The sequence below is a fragment of the Zootoca vivipara genome, chromosome 2 (assembly GCF_963506605.1).
Source record: "Zootoca vivipara chromosome 2, rZooViv1.1, whole genome shotgun sequence".
Taxonomy (NCBI): Eukaryota; Metazoa; Chordata; class Lepidosauria; order Squamata; family Lacertidae; genus Zootoca; species Zootoca vivipara.
This window is the reverse complement of record NC_083277.1, coordinates 71,266,289-71,290,653: the sequence shown is the minus strand read 5'-3', so window position 1 is coordinate 71,290,653 and position 24,365 is coordinate 71,266,289. Positions and strand designations below refer to the sequence as shown.

At 40.6% G+C, this 24,365-nt stretch overlaps 1 protein-coding gene across 3 annotated transcripts in view; it reads right to left on the bottom strand.

Annotated features, from left to right (window-relative positions):
* ARHGAP26 (Rho GTPase activating protein 26) overlaps positions 1-24,365 on the bottom strand; it is a 210,016-nt gene that overhangs the window by 116,755 nt on the left and 68,896 nt on the right. For 2 of the 3 annotated variants that reach the window (XM_060271691.1, XM_060271692.1), the window contains exons 6-11: positions 20,790-20,900; positions 17,402-17,506; positions 16,464-16,593; positions 14,030-14,149; positions 12,666-12,756; positions 4,504-4,582 (exon numbers count right to left, since the gene is read on the bottom strand). In XM_060271691.1, the coding sequence (XP_060127674.1) occupies positions 4,504-4,582; positions 12,666-12,756; positions 14,030-14,149; positions 16,464-16,593; positions 17,402-17,506; positions 20,790-20,900 (636 nt within the window). Of the gene's footprint in view, positions 1-4,503; positions 4,583-12,665; positions 12,761-14,029; positions 14,150-16,463; positions 16,594-17,401; positions 17,507-20,789; positions 20,901-24,365 lie in introns of all 3 variants that reach the window. The other variant, XM_035105360.2, reaches the window with a different exon arrangement.

The window sequence follows — 24,365 nt, the reverse complement described above, 5'->3', positions numbered from 1 at the left end:
GTTGCTCGGTCCCAGCTCCTGCCAACCTAGCAGTTCGAAGGCACATCAAAGTGCAAGTAGATAAACAGGTACTGCTACAGCAAGTAGGTAAACGGTGTTTCCGTGCACTACTCTGGTTTGCCAGAAGCGGCTTAGTCATGACCTGGAAGCTGTATGCTGGCTCCCTCGGCCAGTAAAGCGAGATGAGCGCTGCAACCCCAGAGTCATCCGCGACTGGACCTAACGGTCAAGGGGTCCCTTTACCTTTTTACATGTTGAAACTGAGCTCTCCTTGACACCCTCAGATTTCTGTAACAAGATTTGGTGTTACTGCTTTGATATTCCTGGTTTAATCAAAGCAGTTAAGAGCAGAAGGCTAGCTGAATCTCTTGATTCAACCTCGCTTAGAGAAACAAACACCACAGTTGGTCAGGATTGCCTTCGCCTATATGATTCAAAGTCCTTTGCAGAGCCCCTCGGCCAGGAATAATCCAGTGAGGGACTACCTGGAACAGGGCATTCAACATCAGCACTGAATCTTTGGATCTCCCTGCCAAATGAGGCTCAGCTTGCTATTTCTCTATCAACGTTCAGGTGGCTGGCAAAGACAGCTCCTTTTCAAAGAGCCTTTGAGTTTCCTGATCCCTGCTGAGATTTTGCACACTACTCCATGTCCTCTCATGTGGAGAGGCTGGTTTTTTGTCTCTGCTGTTTGCTTCTGATGCTGGCTCTGGAGCCATGGGGGCCTTTTGAGCAAAAGGCAGGATGAAAGTATTTTAATTAATTAAATTATTATACCATCCCTTCACTTAAGAATTAAAAAAAACACCACCATGTTAATTGAACACAGTTGTGTAGCTGACTATGCTACATAGATTCACCTCATCTATAGTAAGTATGCTATTTTCAAATAATTCCCTTTCTCATGCCTTATAGCTTCTTAAAACCAGTGCAGAAGTGTTGTGTATTGATTCAAAGGATATTATATCTGTATTACTATTGTCTGTATTCGCATTAGGGTAAAGTAATTGCTTTCGGTTCCAGTTGGAACAGCTACTATTTGTTCATTTAAACTGCTGTATTTGGATCCTCAGTCCTATTGGCAGCACTGAGATTGCTTGATATTGTTCCCTCCAAAATGTATCCCTTTTAAGCAAGTTCCCCGTCCCTATAAATGTAGCTTCCTGCTCCTCAGAACTCAGTCTTGTTTGCCTTAATAAAGAAGAGTTACTTAGAGAACTGTCTCCAGCATACTCTACTATGCCAGAGAGCGGTAATACTTACTGAAATCACGAACCCCCACGTCACAACAACATAACCCATCAAAGAAAATACAAAGGAACACAGAAAGCTACTGTATATAGAGTCAGGCCATTCAGCTCAGTACCGTCAACTTGAACTGGCAAAAGCTCTCCAGGATTCCATACAAGTTACCTTCCCGCCCTACCAGGAGATAACAGAGACTGAATCTGGAGCCTTCTGCATGCGAAGGCAAATGGTCTACCGCTAAGCTATGAATGGACTAAAATAGTAATAGTATATGATAAAGAGTAGTTCTGTTGTCATCAAAAAGAATCAAGGATGCCCAGCACCATTGATCTCATTCACAATAAACATGCATGATATTGGTGGAGGACAACGGCACTCTTTACGGAATGAAAAACTTATGTGGCCCTGCAGTAGTTTGCACAAACAAGCACTTCCTGAGAGCAAGCTTTAAACAGGTAGTTTCTTTTGCAACTATAGCAATCTGTATGCAATAAGCATTATCTGCTGATCTACCGATAACTGCTGACCTCAGGTTTCACATGAGGGTGTTCTGGGACATTGAGGCTCTTGGTATCCTGTGCTATTAGGATATTAATCTGTGTATGTTTGGTTCCTCTCCTGGCTTCTGCTGGCTCTAGTGTAGATATATCCATGTTAACAGTATGTCTGAATGGTTTGCTATATTTGCTGGCAGAAACAAGGTGCAAAAAATTATAAATTAAATTAAAATGATAAAACGGCCCGTGGTTTGCTGAATGTGCGCTAGGGATTTTCATACTTTTCGGCAGACAGTTACACATTGCCACAGAAAGCATAGCTGTTTTGTAACTTTTCTTCATTTCCTTTATTTCATAAGGTTATCCATTGTTTATGTTGCAATTAGCATTGCTTTCGGAATCAATAAAGGCTTTAGGTTTAGGTGACTAATTTGAACTTTACAGGGCCCGGTGAATCAGGACTCAGCAGCTCACCATCAGCATGCAGAGACGTGTAAATATGATGGTCAGCAGCTAAGGGACACAATGCTCTGAGCACATTTGGAGACAGGCAATGAGAATCTCGGAGCAGGGGAAATTGCTTTGCTACATTTTGACCAAACATCCAGTACTACTGGGTATTGATTTTACACAGAATATTCTGGAATATGTCACTGTTGTTTATATAAAAACATCTATTAAGTTGCCAGTGAGACCAGCACCAGCCGCCTTGATATTTCCAACCTCCTCTGGAGGACAAATGAGAGAGCCAGCTGTGAATCCCAGAGCTCAAAGAGAATACCCCTTCCCCCTCTGAATTGTATTAATGTTTTAAAAGAAAATATCTAAGTACGGATCAAAATAAAAATTAAGTTCAGATTATTTCCTTGTAGTTTGAATTTAGTCCGTGTTCGTTGAATTGTTGATTCTGTCCAATTTCTTTTCTTGATATATTTTGTACACTGGTTTATAGTCCCCAGTGTTTTGTATTTTGACGGTAAGTGGACATTTGTTGTAAGCGACTCTGAGTGCAACTCATTGTGGGAAAGCGGCATATGAATAGAATTATCAGGCAAAAAAACAGTGTAACTTTGTTTCCCTTCTTCTGTACTTCCCCTGCCCACAAGAAAAAATATCACTTAGAACACAATATGCTCACTAAGTGATATATTACATAGTTACAGTCAAGGAGATATCCAGGTAAATTGATCAGGACTCCCAATACATTTGCAGGGATCAGCTAGGTGTTTCTAGTCTGTAAATATATTTCAACCACTGTACTATATTTAAGTCCCTAAAGGGACAATCTCAGAAGCCATGCCCTGCTCAGCACTCACTCACAAGACCAGCCCAAGTTGGCTCATTTCTAATACTGAAGAGACATTACTTGGATTGCTTCAGAACAACTGGCTGATTTCAGTGCATTTCCTTTTCCTGCTTAGTTTACTTTGCATATGAGAGAACCCATGCTCAGAAATTTCCCTCTTCACTCTTTCCACACTATTTACAGCTTAAAGAAATTATGACATTCATCCAATTGTGCTTTTTGTGAAGTCAGCACAGCCGCCAACATCCTGCAGAGAGGTTTGCTTCTGCTTTGTATATCCATCTAGCATTTTAATTTTTAAAGTGAGAACTCCTTTGTTCAACACTAATGCTATCTGCCTGCAATTCTGCTGAATGTTACTGTAAGCAAGGTGCCAGCTGCTTGTGTGGGTGGCTCTCGAAGAACTACATATGCTGTACAATGTCCCCCTGAAGTCATTCATATCTTCACAGCTTCCTGTACTATAATAGTGGGGCAACTTAAATTGTTTGCTATCAGGGTTGCATGCGTTTTGCAAGTCTATCGTACAAGAGAAAAATCTCGTATCAAGCACAGAGTATGTCATCCCAACGATCTCATTTTTATTTTTGTAAAGATGATCCGGGGGTGGGGTGGGGATTCAAGCATGTTTTCCCCAAATATTCAAAGCTCAGGCGTCAAATTGAAAGCAACATAGCCTCCCCTGGCCATTAAAAGGTTTTGTGGGTTTTGAAAGGAGACAGAGAGATATGACACAATGGCACAACAATGTGCTTCCATTTTTTCTTAAAAAACAACCTTTCTGCATTAAAACAAGTGAACACATTTATAGAGGGGGGAATACATTGAAGATACAAAAATCCAGTAAATGGGTGAGACTACAATTGACCTGAGCCCTTTCATTGGGGGTGGGAAAGCTATGGCTCATCGGTTGGATGTGAGCCATGAGTTTTCCCTATGCAGTCTGCAGCTCCTCTTCCTCACCCATGCAGGCTCCAACAGAAGGGTTTCTCCGTACAAGTCTAATTACTACATGGCGAATAGGGATATTTACAGTAAAACATGTTTTCACCTGTGAGCATATGCATGAATGCTGTATGTGTGTATGGCAGTCTGGGCTGTAAGACATATCCATTAGGAGACATTAGGTTGTGAAATTTAATGTGGACCTATCAGTCTTTAGCAGCTGCTGACTTGGCAGATTTCAGAAAGTTTCAAAAATGGCATACTGTATTGTGATTTTTGTTCCTCCCCTCCTCCTTTCTCTACAGCAGCATTAAGACAATGTTTGAACTATTCTGGGCTACATTCTGCAATTTCTCAAAAACATTGACAGCAAGAGCTTTCTCACTATCCTAGTAGCACAGGAGATTAAGTATGTCAAGTATTTAATCAAAGTCTCAAAGCGGGTTATTTACGGAAAAAAAACCCAAAAAACCCAAAACCCTTTCTTATTCAAGCACTCTTTCTTACCGGTTCCCGGCCATCCATGGCCTCCATCCAGAGCCTTCGATCTTCTTCAGAAAGCGCCTGCATTGTGATCACTCCAGGCCTGCAGAGATTGATGCAATGATACTGTGAATAGCAGGTCTAAGAAGATTAAACTCCAAAGTGACTAGGGGTGGGGGGGTTGGTAGGAACAGGATAAGGCCCACTTCACATAGTCTAGGAACCTGCACATTTGCTTGTTTGCACTAAGTCATGGTTAGTGTTATATGTGAACTGGGTGACATTCATCAAAAGCTGTTATAATGCATATTTCCATGTCCAAATGCAAGCTTAGGAACAACTGGAGGAGACACCCACTTCAATGAAAAAACAGGAGACCCAAACTAGGATGTCACTAATAGCAGACGTTTCCCTCAATAGCAAATGTTTAGCAAATCACAAATCTGCATGGTTGTGCATCCAAATAAAACTGAAGGTGGGTTGGCAAGCCATTGCACCCAAATGTGCTACCTAAACTTCACAGATGGACAACCAGCCAACAACTCTCACTCCTTGAAATCCAGGGATTTTAGGGTACTGTCACAGTCTGACTAGGCAAGTACTTAGGGCTGCTTCATGCAAAATGTTTTCCTGTACGCTTCAGGAGAACCATCTGGCACAGAGCATGTAGATGAACTGTGTTATTTCTAGGTATGCATTCAAAGGGACAAAAATAAATATGCCTTGTTGTTTAGTCATTTAGTTGTGTCCGACTCTTCGTGACCCCATGGACCAGAGCATGCCAGGCACTCCTGTCTTCCACTGCCTCCCACAGTTTGGTCAGACTCATGTTGGTGGCTTCGAGAACACTGTCCAACCATCTCCATCCTCTGTCGTCCCCTTCTCCTTGTGCCCTCCATCTTTCCCAACATCAGGGTCTTTTCCAGGTAGTCTTCTCTTCTCATGAGGTGGCCAATTGGAGCCTCAGCCTCAAATATGTCTAGATTCTAACAAATACCTGATAATGTCAAGGAATGCAAAATTCTTTTTCATCAGTAATACTTTAAACAAAAATGTCTGAAGAATCACCTAAAAGAAGTGAAAGTTGCAACGAAGCCAGCTCCAAAGACTGTTGCCGTGTGTGAAGCCTCTAGTTATTAGTAGAAAATTTACATATATCATAAAAAATGGCATTTGGCCTCTGCCCTAGGCAATAGAGAAAGGGTTTAAGAATTCCATATTCTAATCCTGTGATATTAGAAAAGGGAAATCAGATGGCAAGGGAATAATAATTATATACACAAAGCAGCTCACACAATTTACCCAGGAAAGGACACAATCTGTTCTGTCTTGTAGTACATTTAGATAATAATCTAGGCATATTATGTGTCATTTTTGCTAATCTCTTTGTGCAGAGAATCAGTTGATGCTTACATGCTTAGTATTCTAGAAAAATATACCTAAAGGAAAACTACTTTTCAGCCAATTTGAAATGTTGTACTGAAAATTTCGAAAATTCCATGGGTTTTTTTCCCCTAGTGTAAAAATACCTCTCTAGAAATACCAATGTAACCTTAAATTGGTAAATTAACGCTATATGCTCTTTGCCAATAGAAATTCAGACAGCTTACAAATTGGATTGTGCAAATTCATGGAGGATAAATCGATGGCTAGTAGTCATGATAGTTAAATACTGCCTCCAGGGTCGGAGGCAGCAGGTCTCTGAATACCAGTTACAAGGGGACAACAGTGACAGAAGAGTGTTGTCCTCATGTGGGCTCCAAGAAGACATCTGGTTGATCCACTTTTCATTACATATATTTAGGATCCAGGCAAACACATTCCTCTTCTCCCAGGCCTTTGGCTAATTAAACAAACCATGGCCTTTACAATTGTGGGGGAGGGGGGTATTGTTTGTTACTATGGTATGTATTTTAATTTGTTTAGATTGTAAAGTGCCCTGTGATCCTCAGATGAAGGGTGGTATAGAAATTGAATAAATAATAATGTTTGTAGCACCTCAGCCCAGGACTAATTGCAGCCATCAGCAGCCATTAACACCCATCTACAGGTTTACCACTCCCATCAGCCCATCTCCCATTCCCACCCACCCCCACCACCCTCTGTATATATATAGGGTCTGACACTTCTGTTTCTAGTGTATCTGAAGAAGTGTGCATGCACACGAAAGCTCATACCAAAATATAAACTTAGTTGGTCTTTAAGGTGCTACTGAAGGAATTTTTTTATTTTGTTGCTGTTGTTGTTAAAATCAGGATGCTGGACTATGCAGGACATTGGTTTGATCTAATAGGGCTTTTTTTAGGTTCTTAAAGTAAAGCAACCCTTTGCTGAATATCACAACCACAAGAACCTGACTTTTTTTAAATAAGTGATCATGTGTATCTTTCAGTCCATATATTCTTTTCAATTGTTCCATACCCACACAGGCATTAAGAAATTAAAAAATTAAAAAAATGGCATAAGAATATTGTAAACACAGGCTTTGCCAAGCAAAATAACTAGAACTAATTTCATGCACTTCAGTATTTGTAAGATAAATCAATAAAAAGTAAAAAAAAAAAGACAGAACATCTGTATAGCCTGCCAACCATTGTGATTTTATCAAAGTCTGTGATTATGTTCTCAGAAAACCTCACAAAGCCTATAAAGAGAGTAATCAACCATCTGTTTGAAAAGCATTTTTAATATGCCTGTATTTCTTCCAACTAGGTGATAAAGTTGAGGGGAAATGGTGGGATATAAATGTTATTATTATTATTAAACAAAGCAACCTTTAAAAAAATATAGCTGTGTTTAAATATTCAGCAGAAAAACTTTAAAGTACCGTATCACTGAATCCCTAACTCATGCATGAAGACTTAAGTGTGAGGGCATCAAATGCACTCACATTGACCCTGACTTTGTCCCCCATGTACCCACAGTTTCTGGGCCTGCCCTCTTCAGATAGTCTGAAAAGGGGTTGTATGCACCACTGAAACCCTGAAAATGCAGCCCCCTTTGGACCTTCCTTTTCAAAGCAGAATGATCAGCAAACACACCCTCCCACTCCCCAGTTTAAGTCCCCTTTGAATGTATGTACAGTGCCTGGATGTAAGGAAGAATCATTCACGAGAAGTTTAACCTTCCCAAGTTATCTTGTCATGTCTTTAAAATAAATGCCATTGGTTTATGTCCTTAAAAGCACTGCCTCTCCATTTTTGTACTGCTACTTGCGGTTCATGTGTTCGGGACTAGAAGTTCCTCAAAAGAAGAATGATTAAGACCTAAACTTTTGTTTCACTTCAACTTTGTATGAAAATTGACTGTGAATTAGTGTCCATTCCATTTCCTACCTACCTACATTAAAAGGGTGAAAAGATGACAGAAGAACAAATGTGAGCCAGTCTTTTAACACTGGTCGCAAGGTCTGAATGTTGGAAAAAGCGTGTTCAACTCCAATAGTAGAAATGAACGGAGGAAGTTCCTAAAGATCAAAAACTGGTTCCTATCCTATAGTGAAAAGTAGACTTTAAACCCATGGCTTCTTAAGTAGCTATCAAGATATTACAGATAATATGTTTTCAAACACAGGACACAGTGCATCCTTTCCCTACCATCTAGGAACCCTACATTCTGGATTATATTTACTGTACTGGCAGCTCACATACAAAACTCTTGCCAGCTTACTCACAGGGAACAACCATTCATTTGGGAATCACCACTTGTACATCTCTAGAAAACAGTACACAAGTGGGTGGGTGGAGGAGAGAGGCAGAATGCAGCTTAAGTTTACATGGCATTAGGCATAACATGATAATTTCAAGATTTCATTCATCTATAAAGGTCACTAGTAATGTGACACAGCAAAAGAACAAGTACAGGTTGTATTGCATTTGACCAGCACAGAACTCATCCAAGAGAGGAAAAATAAATATATAACAAAGCTGAAGTGCTGCAGGTAGGACAGGAAGCTAAATTGTGAGTCTGCTTCATAAACAGCATCGATCTGCATGGCCAGTTCAGGGGTTTAGTTAAGAAACTGTTCCAAATCACCATCACCCAAATTATACATTTTGACCAGGTCAGTTAACTCCCCCTGTCTCCAAAGGTCTCTCCCACACCTAATACTGCAGCCTTGTGGGGTAGAACATATGCCACTAGTTATATCAGTATGTCAAAGTTGGCCCAGCCACTAAAAGCAGTCACATTGCACATGTTACTACAACAGGAGGTTTAAAAAGTGGGCAGTCCACACTACAATTATAAATTACAAATGTGATGGGGATGTAGAGCTCTTTTAGCAGATCATGATCACACAGGACTGCACCTGTGTTAGGATTAACAATAGTTAATATGGGAATATGCATAATAAAGTATCAACACTTAAGGACAGGTGGGAAGGAGGGGCAAGTTCACACATGAGAAGGGAGGGAGAGTGATCCTGTTGACTATTGCCCATCTTGGTTAATCATTATGTTTGCACCTGCCCTATGTGTCAAAGATATGGATCATGATAAAGATAGCAATAATAAGGATTCAAATTTCTATTTGTTTTTTGTTTTATTTTTTAATTAAATTTCTATACTGTCCTTCATCCAAGGATCACAGGGCAGTTTACAATGTAAAAACACAAAAACACAAAATGCAAATAATAAGCAAAAACAATAATACCCCCAACAGTTTAAAAGACCATAGATTGTCTAATTCGCCAATGGCTTACCAAATGCGATTTAAGTTTTATTAGGAAGTTGAGCCTCTGTGCCTAACTTTTCTTTTAGATATATACTCCATGCTAAAAATGTACTTCCTGAGGAGTATTAACAAATTTATGTGACTTACACCTGCTGGGCCATATTCAACTAACTAGTGCCACTAGCAGAAGCCCAAGTAAAGATCTCTGCTAGCACAACAGGGTTTCCCCCTCCTCTCTACTCACATGCCTCTTGAAAGGCATTCAACAGCTTCAGAAGGCTGTTGGGGAAACCCCAGTACAGCATGCAGGGGGGAAAGAACAGAGATTGTTCCGTCGAGAAAGCTAAAATGCTTGCACTTATAGAACAATTAGCAGAGCACAACACTGAATTCTCCCCACAGTCCTGATATATTCCAAGCTTCTTACTAGTGACACTTCAAAATATGACAGCTTAATGCAGCAGTGGATTGCTACTAAATAAGGAGGTTATGACTGAAAGCAGAATTACTACATAGACTAAATGAGGGGTGGGTAACATATGACCCTCCAGGTATCATTAGATATCATTAGACTCAACTCAACACGGCCAATGGTCAAGGGGTGGTAAGAGTTGTAGTCCAGCAAAGACTTGGGAGCCAAAAGCTAATCACCACCCCCGGACATGATGACAGCTTGATGATAAAAATTACAAATTTTCACACTGATTTAAAGAAGCAGAAATTTAAAACAGTACCACAGAAACCTTGTCCTAAGCGATGTGAACAACCGAACTCCACAACTGCAATGGAAGTCTCCTTATGCACAACACCTTTGGGCAATGTTTATTTTCTAGCTTAATCCAATGTTGTATCCTCTAATAAATCACACACGACTGCCACCTACAGGCTATGCAGCAAATCTTTAAATGGTTCAGTTCTTACTGTGCGTATGAACAATTTCAGGCTTTGTGCCCCAGCTGGGTCAGAAACAGCCATGCTAATGTTTCCACAGCAATGCTTTAAGAATTACTGAAGCAACCATCTAGAGAAGATGCTGTGTTTGCAGAAAAGCTTTCAGGCCATAAAATGTCGTGTTCGACAAGTTACAGAGACACAAATCAGGGAAAAGCATTAACCCACTTATTTATGGGAATGACATCATCGGCAAGCTGTTTGCATTCTTCTACAGCCCCAGCTTAAGGCTGCATAGTAAAACTTGTGCATATGCTGCAGTCCAGCATTCTGTATGAAGTAGACGTTGCTGATAGTGTATTTTATCTTCCCTTGCATACACTGCTTCCTCTCCCCTCATACCATTCCCCAACAAAAAAGGTATGGCCTCCACTTTATTGATGAATAATAACAGGGGCACAGAAGTGGAAAGCGGTTTGGCCATATGGCTGGCTGTGATAAGATTCTCTGAATTGAAGACATCATCCCACTTCATCATGTCTGTCCTATCAAATTGCTCTAGCAAAACAAATTCACACAAATGAAGCTTCAATCAGCATATCATTTTTTTTAAGCTATGAGGTGTCAAGTCTTCAATTGATTGGACATAGTTATAGGCACTTGATGTTATTTAGGTTTCAGTGTATTATTGTAACAATTTTTTTAAAGACATTAAACTTGACTTGCTGTCTTATCACTGTGGTAAATGTTGTTTATTTACTTGTAAGCCAAAGTAATCAATTACAGCAACACACCAACTAAAATAATTAAGTAGCTGGAGACTATCTTTAAATATATTCATTCAATTTCTGGGGGGGAATGTTGCAATTCTTGGGGTGAATTTTTGTTTAATAAAGTCTGAACAACAACAACAATCCACAGTCCTTATATTGCACTCATTTCACAATGAATATAATATGGATGTTTATATGCTTGCTCCATAGTGTCAACATCAAAGGGAATGGAAAAACCAAAGCCTGCCTTCCAGGCACTACTGTTATTGTTTTGCACTAAACACTAGGTATGGCAAAAACAAAACTTAAATGTATTAAGAGTTTAATTTGTGAGGTTCACGGTTTCTTTAGGATAAGAAAAAGCACACTTCCAAACATCATAGCTCTCTTACCTTTAAGAGGAGCAGATCAGAGATTTAAAGCAAGCTGCCTGACTCAAAGCAAAGGCCATTTATGAGCGCAACACTGTTTTACCATGTTGCTTGTGAGTGGCAATATTTTGAAGCCACATGAATGAGAGGATTTTATGGTATTAATGCTTGGAAGCAACAAGGAATCACTAATGCCATCTGTCTAATGCCTCTTGAGCACCATTGCTTAGTGGCACGAAATGCAAAACAGGAAAACTGAAACAGATTGCCTGTGTTTCCTGGTCCGACTCCATCCATTCCCAATTCACTCATTCCTGCTACAGCCCAATGCCAATCCATTTTATCTGTTCCCCTAGTTTATTTTGTAATTGTAACAGAAATTCAGTTGCACGTCAGCAGGCATAAGAGACGTCTGGGGAAGAATGCCAAAATAAATACCCTCTATTCTGTTTCCAACTAGGTTGCTACAGGTTTTTTTTAAAAAAAACCTTATCAAGGACTTCTCTTTTTTTACTCTCTTCCATGTGACTACACATATGACTTCTGTTGTTAAAGAACTTAGCTTGAACAAGGTGAATATTAAGCATCTACAATTCCCTTATCAATATTCCAGTACCTTTCTAAATAATGTTTCAGGAAAAGAACTTTTATTTCATATTACCTTAAAAAATATGTAGACAATTTCAGGTATGCACTTTTAGAGATAACACATGAGAACAAGAGTACTAGCTCTGCCTTCTACTATCATCATTACCATCACCCTTCGACTTGCAGAGGGTGACTGTCTGAAGCTGGAAGTCTAAGGGAGGCCCCACACATTTCAGAAGCCTTCCAGTGTTCAGTGTTCAGAAGTTTCCAGTGCTTAAAAATGTCCAGACAGCAACTGCCACAAGTAGGTTGGGGCTGCACCAGTGAGAATGACAGATTGGCTCTGCCAATGCATCTGCATAGCCCTGAACACACTGTCCCATCCATGGAAGCTTCTAGCGATGTTGGTGATGGGAGGCTCCACTCCACCACATAGGTCACTACTGATAGGTCCACATTTGCACAGGCTTAGAGAGATCTCACACTGAAATAATTCAGAACTTTCCAGTTCAGTTGTTCACTTCCACCCAAAAGGAAGCAAACAAGCATGAGGTCTGCTCCCTGGGCCCAAAACACAGACAGCTACTAAGGAAGACACAAGTTTCCCAAAGACCCATCACTAATTGTGTCTTTATTAAACTAAAGAATATAGTGTCAGCCAAAACTTCTATCTGGTTTGCTATCGGTAAAAAAAACAAAAAACATTGCAGACAATTCTTATAAGAATATTCCATGAATCTAGAGAATTAGAGAAAATTAGGATAGCCTCTATCTCAATTTTTCATTGCCTTGACTATCAGTGTTTATATTGGTAACATACAATTTAATAAACAGGAACTGGCACACACTGGGCCTACTGACAGAAAGGCAAAATACATGTGCAACTCACCGATCCACTGCTTCTACATCAAAGCAAAATCTTTTCTCTATGGAATCAGTTTTTCGGCGTGTGCAGGATTTGAGAATAATGGCTTCATCATCTCCCTGGCATAAGATGAAGACCAAACATTAGACCAATTTACAGATATATTTTAAAACAACATACTGTTATTGTTCCGAATGTCACTTGTCTTAATTTTGTAAGTAGGATAGGCCCTATGTGGATTACTGATTAAAACTAGGCAGTACAGAAAGGTCTGTATACAAATATTAAAGGCACTTGATCTAGTCCCAGAATTTGGTCTGAAGGCACAATAAAGCCACCAACTTGCTGAAGCTAAGCAAGTCTGGGACTGGTCAGTATCTGGGTGGGTGACTGCCTGGAGACAACATATGCACTGACCTTGGGTTCCATGATGGAATAAAGGTGAGGCACACTGATCTCACCACAGGGAGTAATACCAAGTGTGTTCCATCAATGTAATAATAATAAATGAAATTTATGAAAATGCACATATGATAAATTAATTAAGAATATTTGACAAACCATCCACTATTCAATATGTTAGGATGGGAGGTCCTGGAATGGAATGTCTTCAGAGGAGAGTGACCAAGATGATCAAGGGTCTGATGAAGAACGGTTGAGGGAGTTGGATATGTTTAGCCTGGAAAAGAGGAAACTGGACAATGAGATCCAGCGCCGAGGGCCTTCTGGCAGTTCCCTCATTGCGAGAAGTGAAGTTACAGGAAACCAGCCAGAGGGCCTTCTCGATAGTGGCACCCACCCTGTGGAACGCCCTTCCATCAGATGTCAAGGAAATAAGCAGCTATCCTATTTTTAAAAGACATCTGAAGGCAGCCCTGTTTAGGGAAGTTTTTAATATTTAATGCTGTATTGTTTTAACACTTGATTGGGAGCCGCCCAGAGTGGCTGGGGAGACTCAGCCAGATGGTGGGGTACAAATAAATTATTATTATTATTATTATTATTATTATTATTATTATTATTATATATCAGAAGGGCTGCCACATGGAAGAGGGAGCAGGATTGTTTTCTCCTGCTGTCAAGGGTAGGACCCAAACGTGTGTGTGTCTGTGTGTATAATGAAAAGAGTAAAAATCGGGAATTAGGGCAGTTTATTTATTACAAGTGAGACATTTCAACACTCAGGACTAGGTTGTTAAAAAGGACAATATTACCTTGACTGAACAGATTTTCCACAATCCCCAAATGTATTTATTAAGTATTATTATTGTTAATTATTGTTAATTATTATTATTATTATTATTATTATTTCTATTAATGTAGTAATAGTGGTAGTAGTAGCAGCAACAGCAGCAAATACACTTAGAACTGTCCACATAGCTAGATACTTGCATTTTCACTCACCCCCTTTCCACCAGACTTCTGGTCAAAAGGCACCATAGTTATTCGTTTAGATTCACTGTGATATGTGCAATAATGCTTCACCCACGTTGTTGTTCCAAAATGACCTAAAATAATTGAAATGGGTTGATGTTAGAGACAGATATAAAAAATAACCAATGATGAAGTAGTTGTACTCTAAAAGCCATGCTTTTCAGATGCTCCATCCAGTTGACTTTACACAGGGCCAGTCCAATTGCTCAGGTGGAAGACCTGAGGCTCCTTTTCTACAGGTAACACTCACTCCATGTCTGGTGGCAACTCTAAATATTTCTTACACTTAAGCAATACATTCTTATGACTCAGCTCTATTTCTCCATGACATCTGAGGTTGAACCGGAGCAAGATGGAGGCACTATGGATGAGTGGTTGCTATGTTTAAGAAATTGGTCCATCGCCTGCCCTGGATGAGGTTGCACTCTCCTTGAAGGAGCAGGTACACAGTCTGGGGGTGCTTCTGGATCCATCCAGCTATGCCACTTGAGGTCCACGTAGCCTAGGTGGCTATAAGCACCTTTTACCAGTTTTGATCGATACAACAGCTATGACTGTTCCTAGACCCAGAGATCTTGACCACAGTAGTTCAAGCATTGGTAATTTCAAGATTGGATTACTCCAATGTACTTCCCTTGTGCTTGATCTGGAAACTGCAGTTAGTGCTAAATGCTGCAGCACAGTTGTCAACATGTGTGAGACCATGTGAGCATATAACATGTCTGCTCAGAGATCTGCACTGGTTGTCTATTGTTATTGGGCCAAGTTGGTATATAAAGCCCTTAGCAGCTTGGGACCAGTTTACATGTGGCATTGCCTTATTACATTTGTGCCACTCAATGATTTTGATATGTGGAACTGACATGGTTACATATGCCACATACTACTTATTGCACACAAAACACAACAGTCTTTAGTGTAGCAGTACCTACACTTTGGAATTCCCTGTCTATTGACATCAGACAGGTGCCCTCAACATACTCTTTTTGGTGTCTGCTTAAAACATTTTTGTTTAGGAAATCCTATTCAGAAACATAGGTGTTCATTTTTAAAATCTGTTTAGCTAATTAATAATTTAAATTAGCTTTTAATTTTTAAATTGCTTCTTTCTAAACTGTTATACAGTATATTGATAATTTTAATATTTCTTGTAAACTGCTTAGAATTTTTATTACAATCAAGTGCTATATAACTTTTGTTAAATAAATTAAAATAATTGGCCCTGCTCCTGATTTTTTTTCCCATTATGGAAATCAAGGCTGTTTCAACCAGAGCCAGGCTAACCAGGCCCTAGCCTAAAGCCCATGATTTTCATAATACAGCACTGATGCAGTCTACTAATTTTACCCTAAACATTTGCCAAGAACCCTTCTTAGAAATCTGGCCAAAGGCTCACTATTTACATTAATGGTTACAGGTAGGTAGCCGTGTTGGTCTGGATCGAAGTAAAATAAAAAAATTCCTTCAGTAGCACCTTAAAGACCAACTAAGTTTTTATTTTGGTATGAGCTTTCGTGTGCATGCACACTTCTTCAGATACCTTCTTCAGGTGCTACTGAAGGAATTTTTTTATTTACATTAATGCAATGCTGGTTTTGATGGTGATGATGTCAGCACTGAATGTTTTAAAAAAATAAATAAACAGTTATCTAAATGTTTTGATTTGAAAAAAAAAATAACGAAGTGGCCCACTGAGACCTCTAGCAATTTCCCACTAATCTGCAGGTGGAAATGTCTGAGAACTGCTGTTGCAGAACATCAATTCAGAATCACCACAACTGTACTCTGAAAAGGGTAGCATGATGTAGCATTTTTGTCTAAAAAGAAATGACTCAACAAGCATCCTTTTCAATATGCTTAAAATAAGGGAGGATCCATTTAAAGCTTTCAATAAAAGTTTCTAAGCTAGAGATAACTGGGGCCAGTAAGAACTGTTGAAAAGAATCTTTTAAAAACCAATGTTGTCCATGTTCTCGGTAGTGCTGCCTCCCTGTGGAATGCCCTCCCATCCGATCTCAAGGAAATAAACAACTATCTGACTTTTAGAAGACAGCTGAAGGCAGCCCTGTTTAGGGAAATTTTTTAAGGATTGATATTTTTATTATGTTTTTAGATATGTTGTAAGCTGCACAGAGTGGGGTGTTGTTGTTGTTGTTGTTGTTGTTGTTGTTGTTGTTGTTGTTGTTGTTAGGGGAACTACACACCTTGACATTGGGGAGGGGATTCTACCGCAGGCAACAAAAGAGCTTAGGCCAGCCTTGTGCATGCAGACAAGAGAGGCTCATCCTGTTTTCCTAACTAAAAGAAGAACTATCACCATACACTTAGTAGTCAATTCAAAAGTCCACTGCATAGCAGCTACATGATCCCAGGGGAAGCAACACATACGCTTTTCCTGGACATAGAGATAGCCTTCCATTGTGAAAGGGCTGATGTTTTTGTGCTCGTGGGGATTCTCCTTCATCTTCCTCATCAAGGACTCAACCTCTGATCTTGTGCCTTCAAAACGATTTCTCGTCTGCAATTAAAGTAGACGGCAAAAAAGTGGTGTTAGGTAGCCTTTACCAGCCTTAAAACACACAGGATCCAGAAAAAGAAGCTGCTACTGCTCTGGGTGCAACAAAGGAACCAACAGCTTCGTATAAACTCTTAAACTCACACATGCTTGGGATCACATAGAGGTTTTGTGAACCAACAGCACATTTATGAACTCTCACGTGCGATTTTTATATATGAATAAAAAGTACCATGTTTATGGCAATCTGAATAGAGATACACTCATCTATTAGTGTATGCATATAGTTCCAGTTCAAAGTATGAGCATTCCATAAATACACCAGAGTTTCTCAAAGACTGATGAAGAGGTAGCTAGTATCAGTATTTTGAGAAACACAGGTATGCAGTGACATAACTATATACACCTAAGAACCTCCCAAATGTAAATCCTTCCACATAAAACCACAAGGCAATTTTCCAATTATGAAGCAATTCATCCTACATGAGAAGTGGAGGCTGAAAGTTGCCAACATCAACTTCTGGCAGTAACACTCACAAATGATGTCACATTCTTGAAGAAGCAAACAATGGTTTTAAATACTTACTGAAATTATTGCACACTTGGGCATGGACATGGATAGACAGCTGGCTCTCAACATTCAGAAGGAAACAAGCTGCTATGGAGGCTATGTGTTAGGCCCCCATGTTACCCCCTGTCCACTGGGGGAGTGGGGATTGCTTGTGTACAATTTTAACCTCTCATTAACATGCTTTGTGAAAAGTTGTAAAAGTTGCATTGTCTCTGTTAAGTGACTCCACTCTGTGCTTACATTTTGTATGCTAATTGTCAGCTCCGTCTTGAAATCGCTGAAATCCTTTGCAAGCTCATAGCCATGGTGGTAGAATGTGAATAGCCCTTGCAGAAATGCCAGCAGCTGCAAGAGAGAAGAATTTTTTTTTTAAAAAAAAAAACAAGTTGCTGAGGTAAGAGAGAGACATAGACAGACATGCACTCACTGGATTCTACAGTCGTACCTCGGCTCTCGAACGCTTTGGGAGTCGAACGTTCCGGCTCCCGGAAGATCAAAAAACCAGGAGTGTGTGTTCCAGTTTTCAAACGTTCTTTTGGAAGCCAAACGTCCGACAGGGCTTGCGGCTTCTGATTGGCTGCAGGAGCTTCCTGAAGCCAAAGAGAAGCCGCACTTTGGAAGTCAAACGTTTCGGAAGTCAAACGGACTTCTGGAATGGATTCTGTTCCACTTCTGAGGTATGACTGTGTTTACTCAAGGAGCGAGTTATTGCTACTGCCCTTTCTTCCCATTCAACATCACACTGCACCCCCAAAGGAAAAAAGAAAGGAAACTGCAGTTATTCTGTGCACACACAGCTGGGAATTAGTCCTATTGACCAAAATAGGAGTTACATCCATAGGCTTGTCCAACATGGCTGCACACTTATATTGGATGAAGCACTACTGAACTCAATGGGACCTACTTCTAACTAAAACATGGGTCACCGGCACAGTACCCATGGGCACAGATCTGCTAGCAGAGGCATTCTCTGATGCCCACAGAGTTCTGTCCCTGCACTGAAATCAGGCTTAAAAGAGGCCTTCTGTAAGTAACAGAAGGCTTCCCCACACACACACACACATATCTGGGGGAGGCAATTTTAGGGGATTACATCTGGGGAGAGTTGTAGCACATGTGTGATACCCACAACCGTTTCTATGCCAAAACAGTTTGCAACCTCTGAACTAAAGCATCCCTAGCCTAAATCAATGCAACAGCTTTGCTTTTTTAAATCACCCTTTTACTAGCGTTATTGTATGACACTGTGCAACCTCTGGAGTTTTCAAAACTTCTCTTCCGATACAGATCACAGTACTGACAGTAGCGGACAGCTTCTTTAAAGCATTTTCATCCACTTACTGCAAGTCTTTAAATTTAACTTGAAAGGCCTGGTAAGATCTTCAGTGAGCAAAAGACTCAAGCATATATGTAGCCATGCCTCACTCTATCAGGTGCGTGATGTCCTGCTCAGTCTCAAGAGGAATACATTATCTTCTTCTTTGGCCAACTGCATCTGGGATTTGTGCATTCAACTCAGGAACATAACACATATGTAAAACATGCCACATTTTAAAGAGCTTCTTTAATTCACACCCCTTCTCCCGCTTGCCACTCTTTGCCCCATTTTAAATAAATAGTCATTCTGTACTTTCCCTGTGTTTATGTGTGCACAGACACACTATACACACAGAATGTGGTTTGGAAACATCCCACAAAACAATTTAAGCAACACATCAGCAATGCCTGATGCCATCTGCAGGACAGATACAGAAGTTACACAAGAATTTTGTCATTTTATCTATACTGGTAAGAGTACTGTACTGTGGTAAGAGTACAGGATGGAAGGAAAGGATACCCTCCCAATCTTCATTTTACAATAATGGAAACACAGCTCAGATGAAGTCAGTGGTGTTCCAGGACCATAAAGTCACAAAAGTTATTTTGAGGAATACATGAAATGAACGGGTCTATTTTTTATTATTTGTTTGGAGGGAGTAATAGGCAAACCTTTCTGTTCAGAAGCTACTAACATACACTTTCAGAACGTAAAAACCTTGCATACCAATGATGATGTTTCTGCCTAACAAAAGTACTGCCAGAAGAGTATTGACTGAAAATACTGCTCTGGTTTGCCAGAAGCAGCTTAGTCATGCTGGCCACATGACCTGGAAGCTGCACTCCGGCTCCCTCGGCCAGTAAAGCGAGATGAGTGCCGCCCGCAACCCTAGAGTCGTCCGCGACTGGACCTAATGGTCAGGGGTCCCCTTACCTTTTACTGCCTAGGAAAATATGAGGTGTGGATCAGACAACTTATTAAATGTTACCTCAGCCATGAACACACTAATGTCTCAGCTTCAGTTCTCTACACAAGCCCTCTCAAGAAGCCCTCTCAGGATATTTCCCGGATAGTGTTGTACATTCTCTACTTGGGTAAGGTGCTTGAGTATATGGTGGCGGCCCAGCTTCAGGAATTTGTGGGTGACCCATTTCAGTCCTGAACTGCTTTCAGCATTGAAAGTGGCTCTGGTTATTTGATGGTTACAGAAATAGTTCAGGAACGCAATACCTCAAGGACCACCTCTTCCCATATGAAGGGACCCAAGCCCTGTGGTTATCATCTGATGCCCTTCTTTGTGTGCCTCCTCTATGAGAGGTCCAGAGCGTGACAACATGAGAACAAGCCTTTTCTGCAGTGGCTCCTCGCCTGGAAGGTGGCTGCAAGCAACTCTCACAGCCAGAAAAGTTTCTGATCATCCGCTTTTTAGTCAATATTTACAGAGAGAGGCTTTGGAACACAACCTCTTGGAGGTTCTGAACCACGGACTGAAGTCAGTTATAGGCTGAATGTGGTTAAACTAAGGTAAAGCGGTAAAGCTTAACATTGAAGTCAGAAGCTGGCAGATCCAGTAATAGAGTCTCAACCTGTTTTGGACTGAATTATAACCCACTGCCTTCTCATTTCCTTTAATTTATTTTTACAATTCAGTGGACCTAAAAAAATTACAGGACTCTACAGATTGTGTAGAGTCAATAACACAAGATGAGTGAGATAACTCGGCCAATAACGCGAGATGAGCGCCACAACCCCAGAGTCAGTCACGACTGGACCTAATGGTCATTTACCTTTACCTTTACAGATTGTGCTTGTCAATTAGTGTCTATGGGTTTTATCTGAAATCCTGTGAGGCAATCATATCAAGTACAGAAGAGGTTAATAAAGTCATCTCTGTTTCAACCAACCATTGCAAGAGGGAGGAAAACTGGGAGGTACTGTGATATTCACATGCACACACTTTCAGGTGATTTGAGACCACACCACAAAAGGCAACAGGTCCCATCCTACTTGGGTGTGAGACTGATGAAGCCCACATTAGTGATCCTATTCAAATTCAGACTATAGCCTCACAATTTATGAGAAAACAGAAGGCACTCTAACATCGTTACTCTATCATTAATGCCTTTTTGGAAACTCAATCACTGTGACAAAATTGATTTTATTTTATTTTTAGTGTAGGAGACTTCACAGCAGCTGTTTGTCAGTTTTCCCATCTGAACCGCAAGCAAGCAGTTGGAACCATCTCCAATATCTACTATACCGTAAAACAGTTCACAAGGTAACCATGAAAAGCCATGACGGTCTACTTACTGGTTCCACAAACTCAAACATCTTCCTCTCTTGAACTTCTTGTACTTTGAAGACATACTCAAGGGAGACTTCATAGAAGTGCTGTCGAACCAGGTCCACCTGGCTGTCTGCCTGTCAAATCACCATGTAGATTAAAAAAATACAAAGCAGTTATTAAATGTTAACATTTGGCACCAATATTATGCAAAGTGCTGCTTGCACAGTAATCTTCACAAAAGAAGGTTGAGTTTCAGAACAAAGTAAATAGGACAGCCAAACATTATACCAAGTCAACAAGAACAATTACTCTCCATCTCATTGAGGAACCCTTGGCTCTGAAGGAATTTCAGGGTTTCCCAGAATGAATCTCCTTTTTAAAAAGAAGAAAGGAAAGGAAATAATTCCTTTTCTTTGAATTATTCACAAAGAAACAGAATGAGATCTAAATTGGCACCAAACAGCTACTGCTTAGATTTCTCACAAGCTGTTGTTGCATAGGAGTTGTTGTTTGTTGGTAGTTTAGTCGTTTAGTTGTGTCTGACTCTTCGTGACCCCATGGACCAGAGCACGCCAGACACTCCTGTCTTCCACTGCCTCCCGCAGTTTGGTCAAACTCATGTTCGTAGCTTCGAGAACACTGTCCAACCATCTCGTCCTCTGTCGTCCCCTTCTCCTAGTGCCCCCAATCTTTCTCAACATCAGGGTCTTTTCCAGGGAGTCTTCTCTTCTCATGAGGTGGCCAAAGTATTGGAGCCTCAGCTTCAGGATCTGTCCTTCCAGTAAGCACTCAGGGCTGATTTCCTTCAGAATGAATAAGTTTGATCTTCTTGCAGTCCATGGGACTCTCAAGAGTCTCCTTCAGCACCATAATTCAAAAGCATCAATTCTTCGGCGATCAGCCTTCTTTATGGTCCAGCTGTCACTTCCATACATCACTAGTAGTTGGTAGTGTTATATTAATTTGCATAGGCATAATTTGTAAATCTATCTTCCTCTAAGGTCAGGAATGCATACAGTGCATGCTTCTTCTCCCTTTTAACTTTACAACAACCCTACAAAATGTAGGTCACTGGACCAAAGTCACCTAGTGTACTTCATGGCTGAGAACCAGGGTCTCTCAAGTTTAAGTAACTCAAAATGCAGCTTGAAGGCCTCCTTAGCACTCGTGCCTCAATTATGGGATGTTCCCCCGGTTACCCACCTTAGGATCTTTTGGGCACCAAATGAAGACCTTCTAATTCTCCTAAGCATTTGAATACATTTATAACTATTTAGTTTTCCCCTTGCTGATTTTATGCTGCTTATTGTTTGGGTTTATGCTGCTTTTTATGAACTTTTGAGCAGGTTGTTTTAAATCTATGACAGCTGACATTATTTGTATCTTAATTATTTAGATTTGTGAAAACACCCAAGGGATATGGTTAAATTGAGCAGCATATGAAATATAAAGCATAAAGTAAATATTAATGTTCACAAGGGTCCAGTGTACAAAAAGTGGGATACTCTTAAGTGAAGTCAGTAGGACGTGGTGCCATATTAGCAGGCTTGCTAAGCAACTAAATGAATTCCAACCTCCCAGATGTTTGGCCAGCAGAAGAAACTCTGAGCTCTCAACACATGAACTATTGTCTTTGGCTGAGCCAGACACACCCGCGAAGCAGCTGTATGTTATTAATGAAGCACAGCACCCACTCTTCTAAAATTACCACGAACAACGAACCTCTCCACACACATTTGTCATTCTTCTGGCATGCTTCCCCTTCTGAAATCCTAGCTGAATAGCTAAATCCTCAGACATTTCAAGGCCGAGGCACTTCTGCTTCCACATGGAAGCTGGATACATTTGGACACCTCATTCAAAATCCAAGGCACCTAAACCAAAATATCACTTAGGCGAAGTTGTCACTCAGTCAAAGTAGCTTGAGCGTACTAAAAGCTTGTAAAGGTAACATTAGTGAGGGTTCAATGGCTATCTGGCATTCTAAGCACCAAATACAGAGGCATGTCTAAAATGGAAAGCTCAGAGATCCTTCTGGCAAAAAAAAAATATGTTTAATGTACTGTAACTTCTTTTCCTAAACTACCCAGAACTAAAGCTGAATATGAAAGATGTCCACAAGGTGGCACCATTATTCAGTGGTTACATACAAGAAATATATCTGAAAGGAGGCAAACAATTAGCTAGTTAGTTCTAATTGATAGACAAAATTCAGCACTCCACTGTCTGACTGCCCTCAATAACTCCTCAGGTTTCTCAGGTGAAAACCGATGGAGTAATGGTGGAAACAATGACTGGCAGAACACGTGGGTGGGTGTGCTGTAAGGCACAAGGGGCCTTTCAGGGTCTACACCAGGCCCTCTAGCTCCCTATCCCACAACCCAGTGTTTTTCCTCAGTCATCCCTGCCATCCATCTCTGCCTTCCCTCAGATTAGTGTACAGTACAGTCATACCTTGGGTTACCGACGCTTCAGGTTGCGTCTTTTCAGCTTGCGTCCCGCGCCGAACTCAGAAGTACCCGAACAGGTTACTTCCGGGTTTCGGTGCTCACACATGCGCAAAAGCACTAAATTGCGCTTTGCGCATGTGCAGAAGCACTGAATCGCGATCCGCACATGCGCAGACGCGGGTTGCGAACGCTGTGGGTTGCGAACGTGCCTCCCGCACAGATCACGTTCACAACCCAAGCGTCCACTGTATATTAATTCAGTCCACTGCTCCGTCTGCCTCTTTCCTTCAGCGATATTGTATGTACACTCTTTGTTCCTTAGGTTTCATTAGAGTCCTCTGACTTTCTATCCAGGCCCTTGTCTGCCCTTCAGAACTCCTCCTCACAACAATTTTTTTAAAAAAAAATCTCAGCAAACTAGCTAATGTTCCTCTCTTTCACAAAACAGAGCTTTTTGTTGCCAACAGCCTTGCCCTCTTGAGTAGTCAGGATGATCCCAAACATTCCATTACCTCAGAAATTTCACTACACACAGGATACAAGTTCACTAGTCCAATATTCACCACAGTTACTGCACAGCAGCTAACCACCAAACAGTTATTGGCTGTGTTCCCCAAATATTAGAGATCGGCTGGGTAGATCTTGAGATTCTAATAACTGGTTTTTTTTATTTTTAAAAAAGCAAATCAAATGCTTCCTCAGTCTGCCTATCCTTAGTTTATATAGACTGCAGTTCTCAAAAAATTCAGGCAGAGATCTTGTGCTCCCTCACCTGCAGATGCTGGAGACTCAGCCTAGGTCCTTATATATGTGCTTTGCTACTGAACTGACATGCATGTGAACTGATTAACATGCCACTGTCTTCAATATCGTTGTTGGTTTTTTTACATTATCGAAGGATCACGTTCTTTTGGCTACAGCACATTCTCCTTCCCCCTTTTACACTTATTCTCCCCTCCTCTTTTTTCATTCTGGAGGTGAACCCCTGAATCTTAAAATTGTTTATTTAGGAACAAACAACACATTAAGGGGGGGACGGGACAATAATGGCTTCGATGTAAAGGAAATCATTGCTGGAGACAAACAGGAAGAAGGAGTTTTATTCTTTCCTACTGGCAAAAATCCCCCTCCAACAATGCTTTCTACATC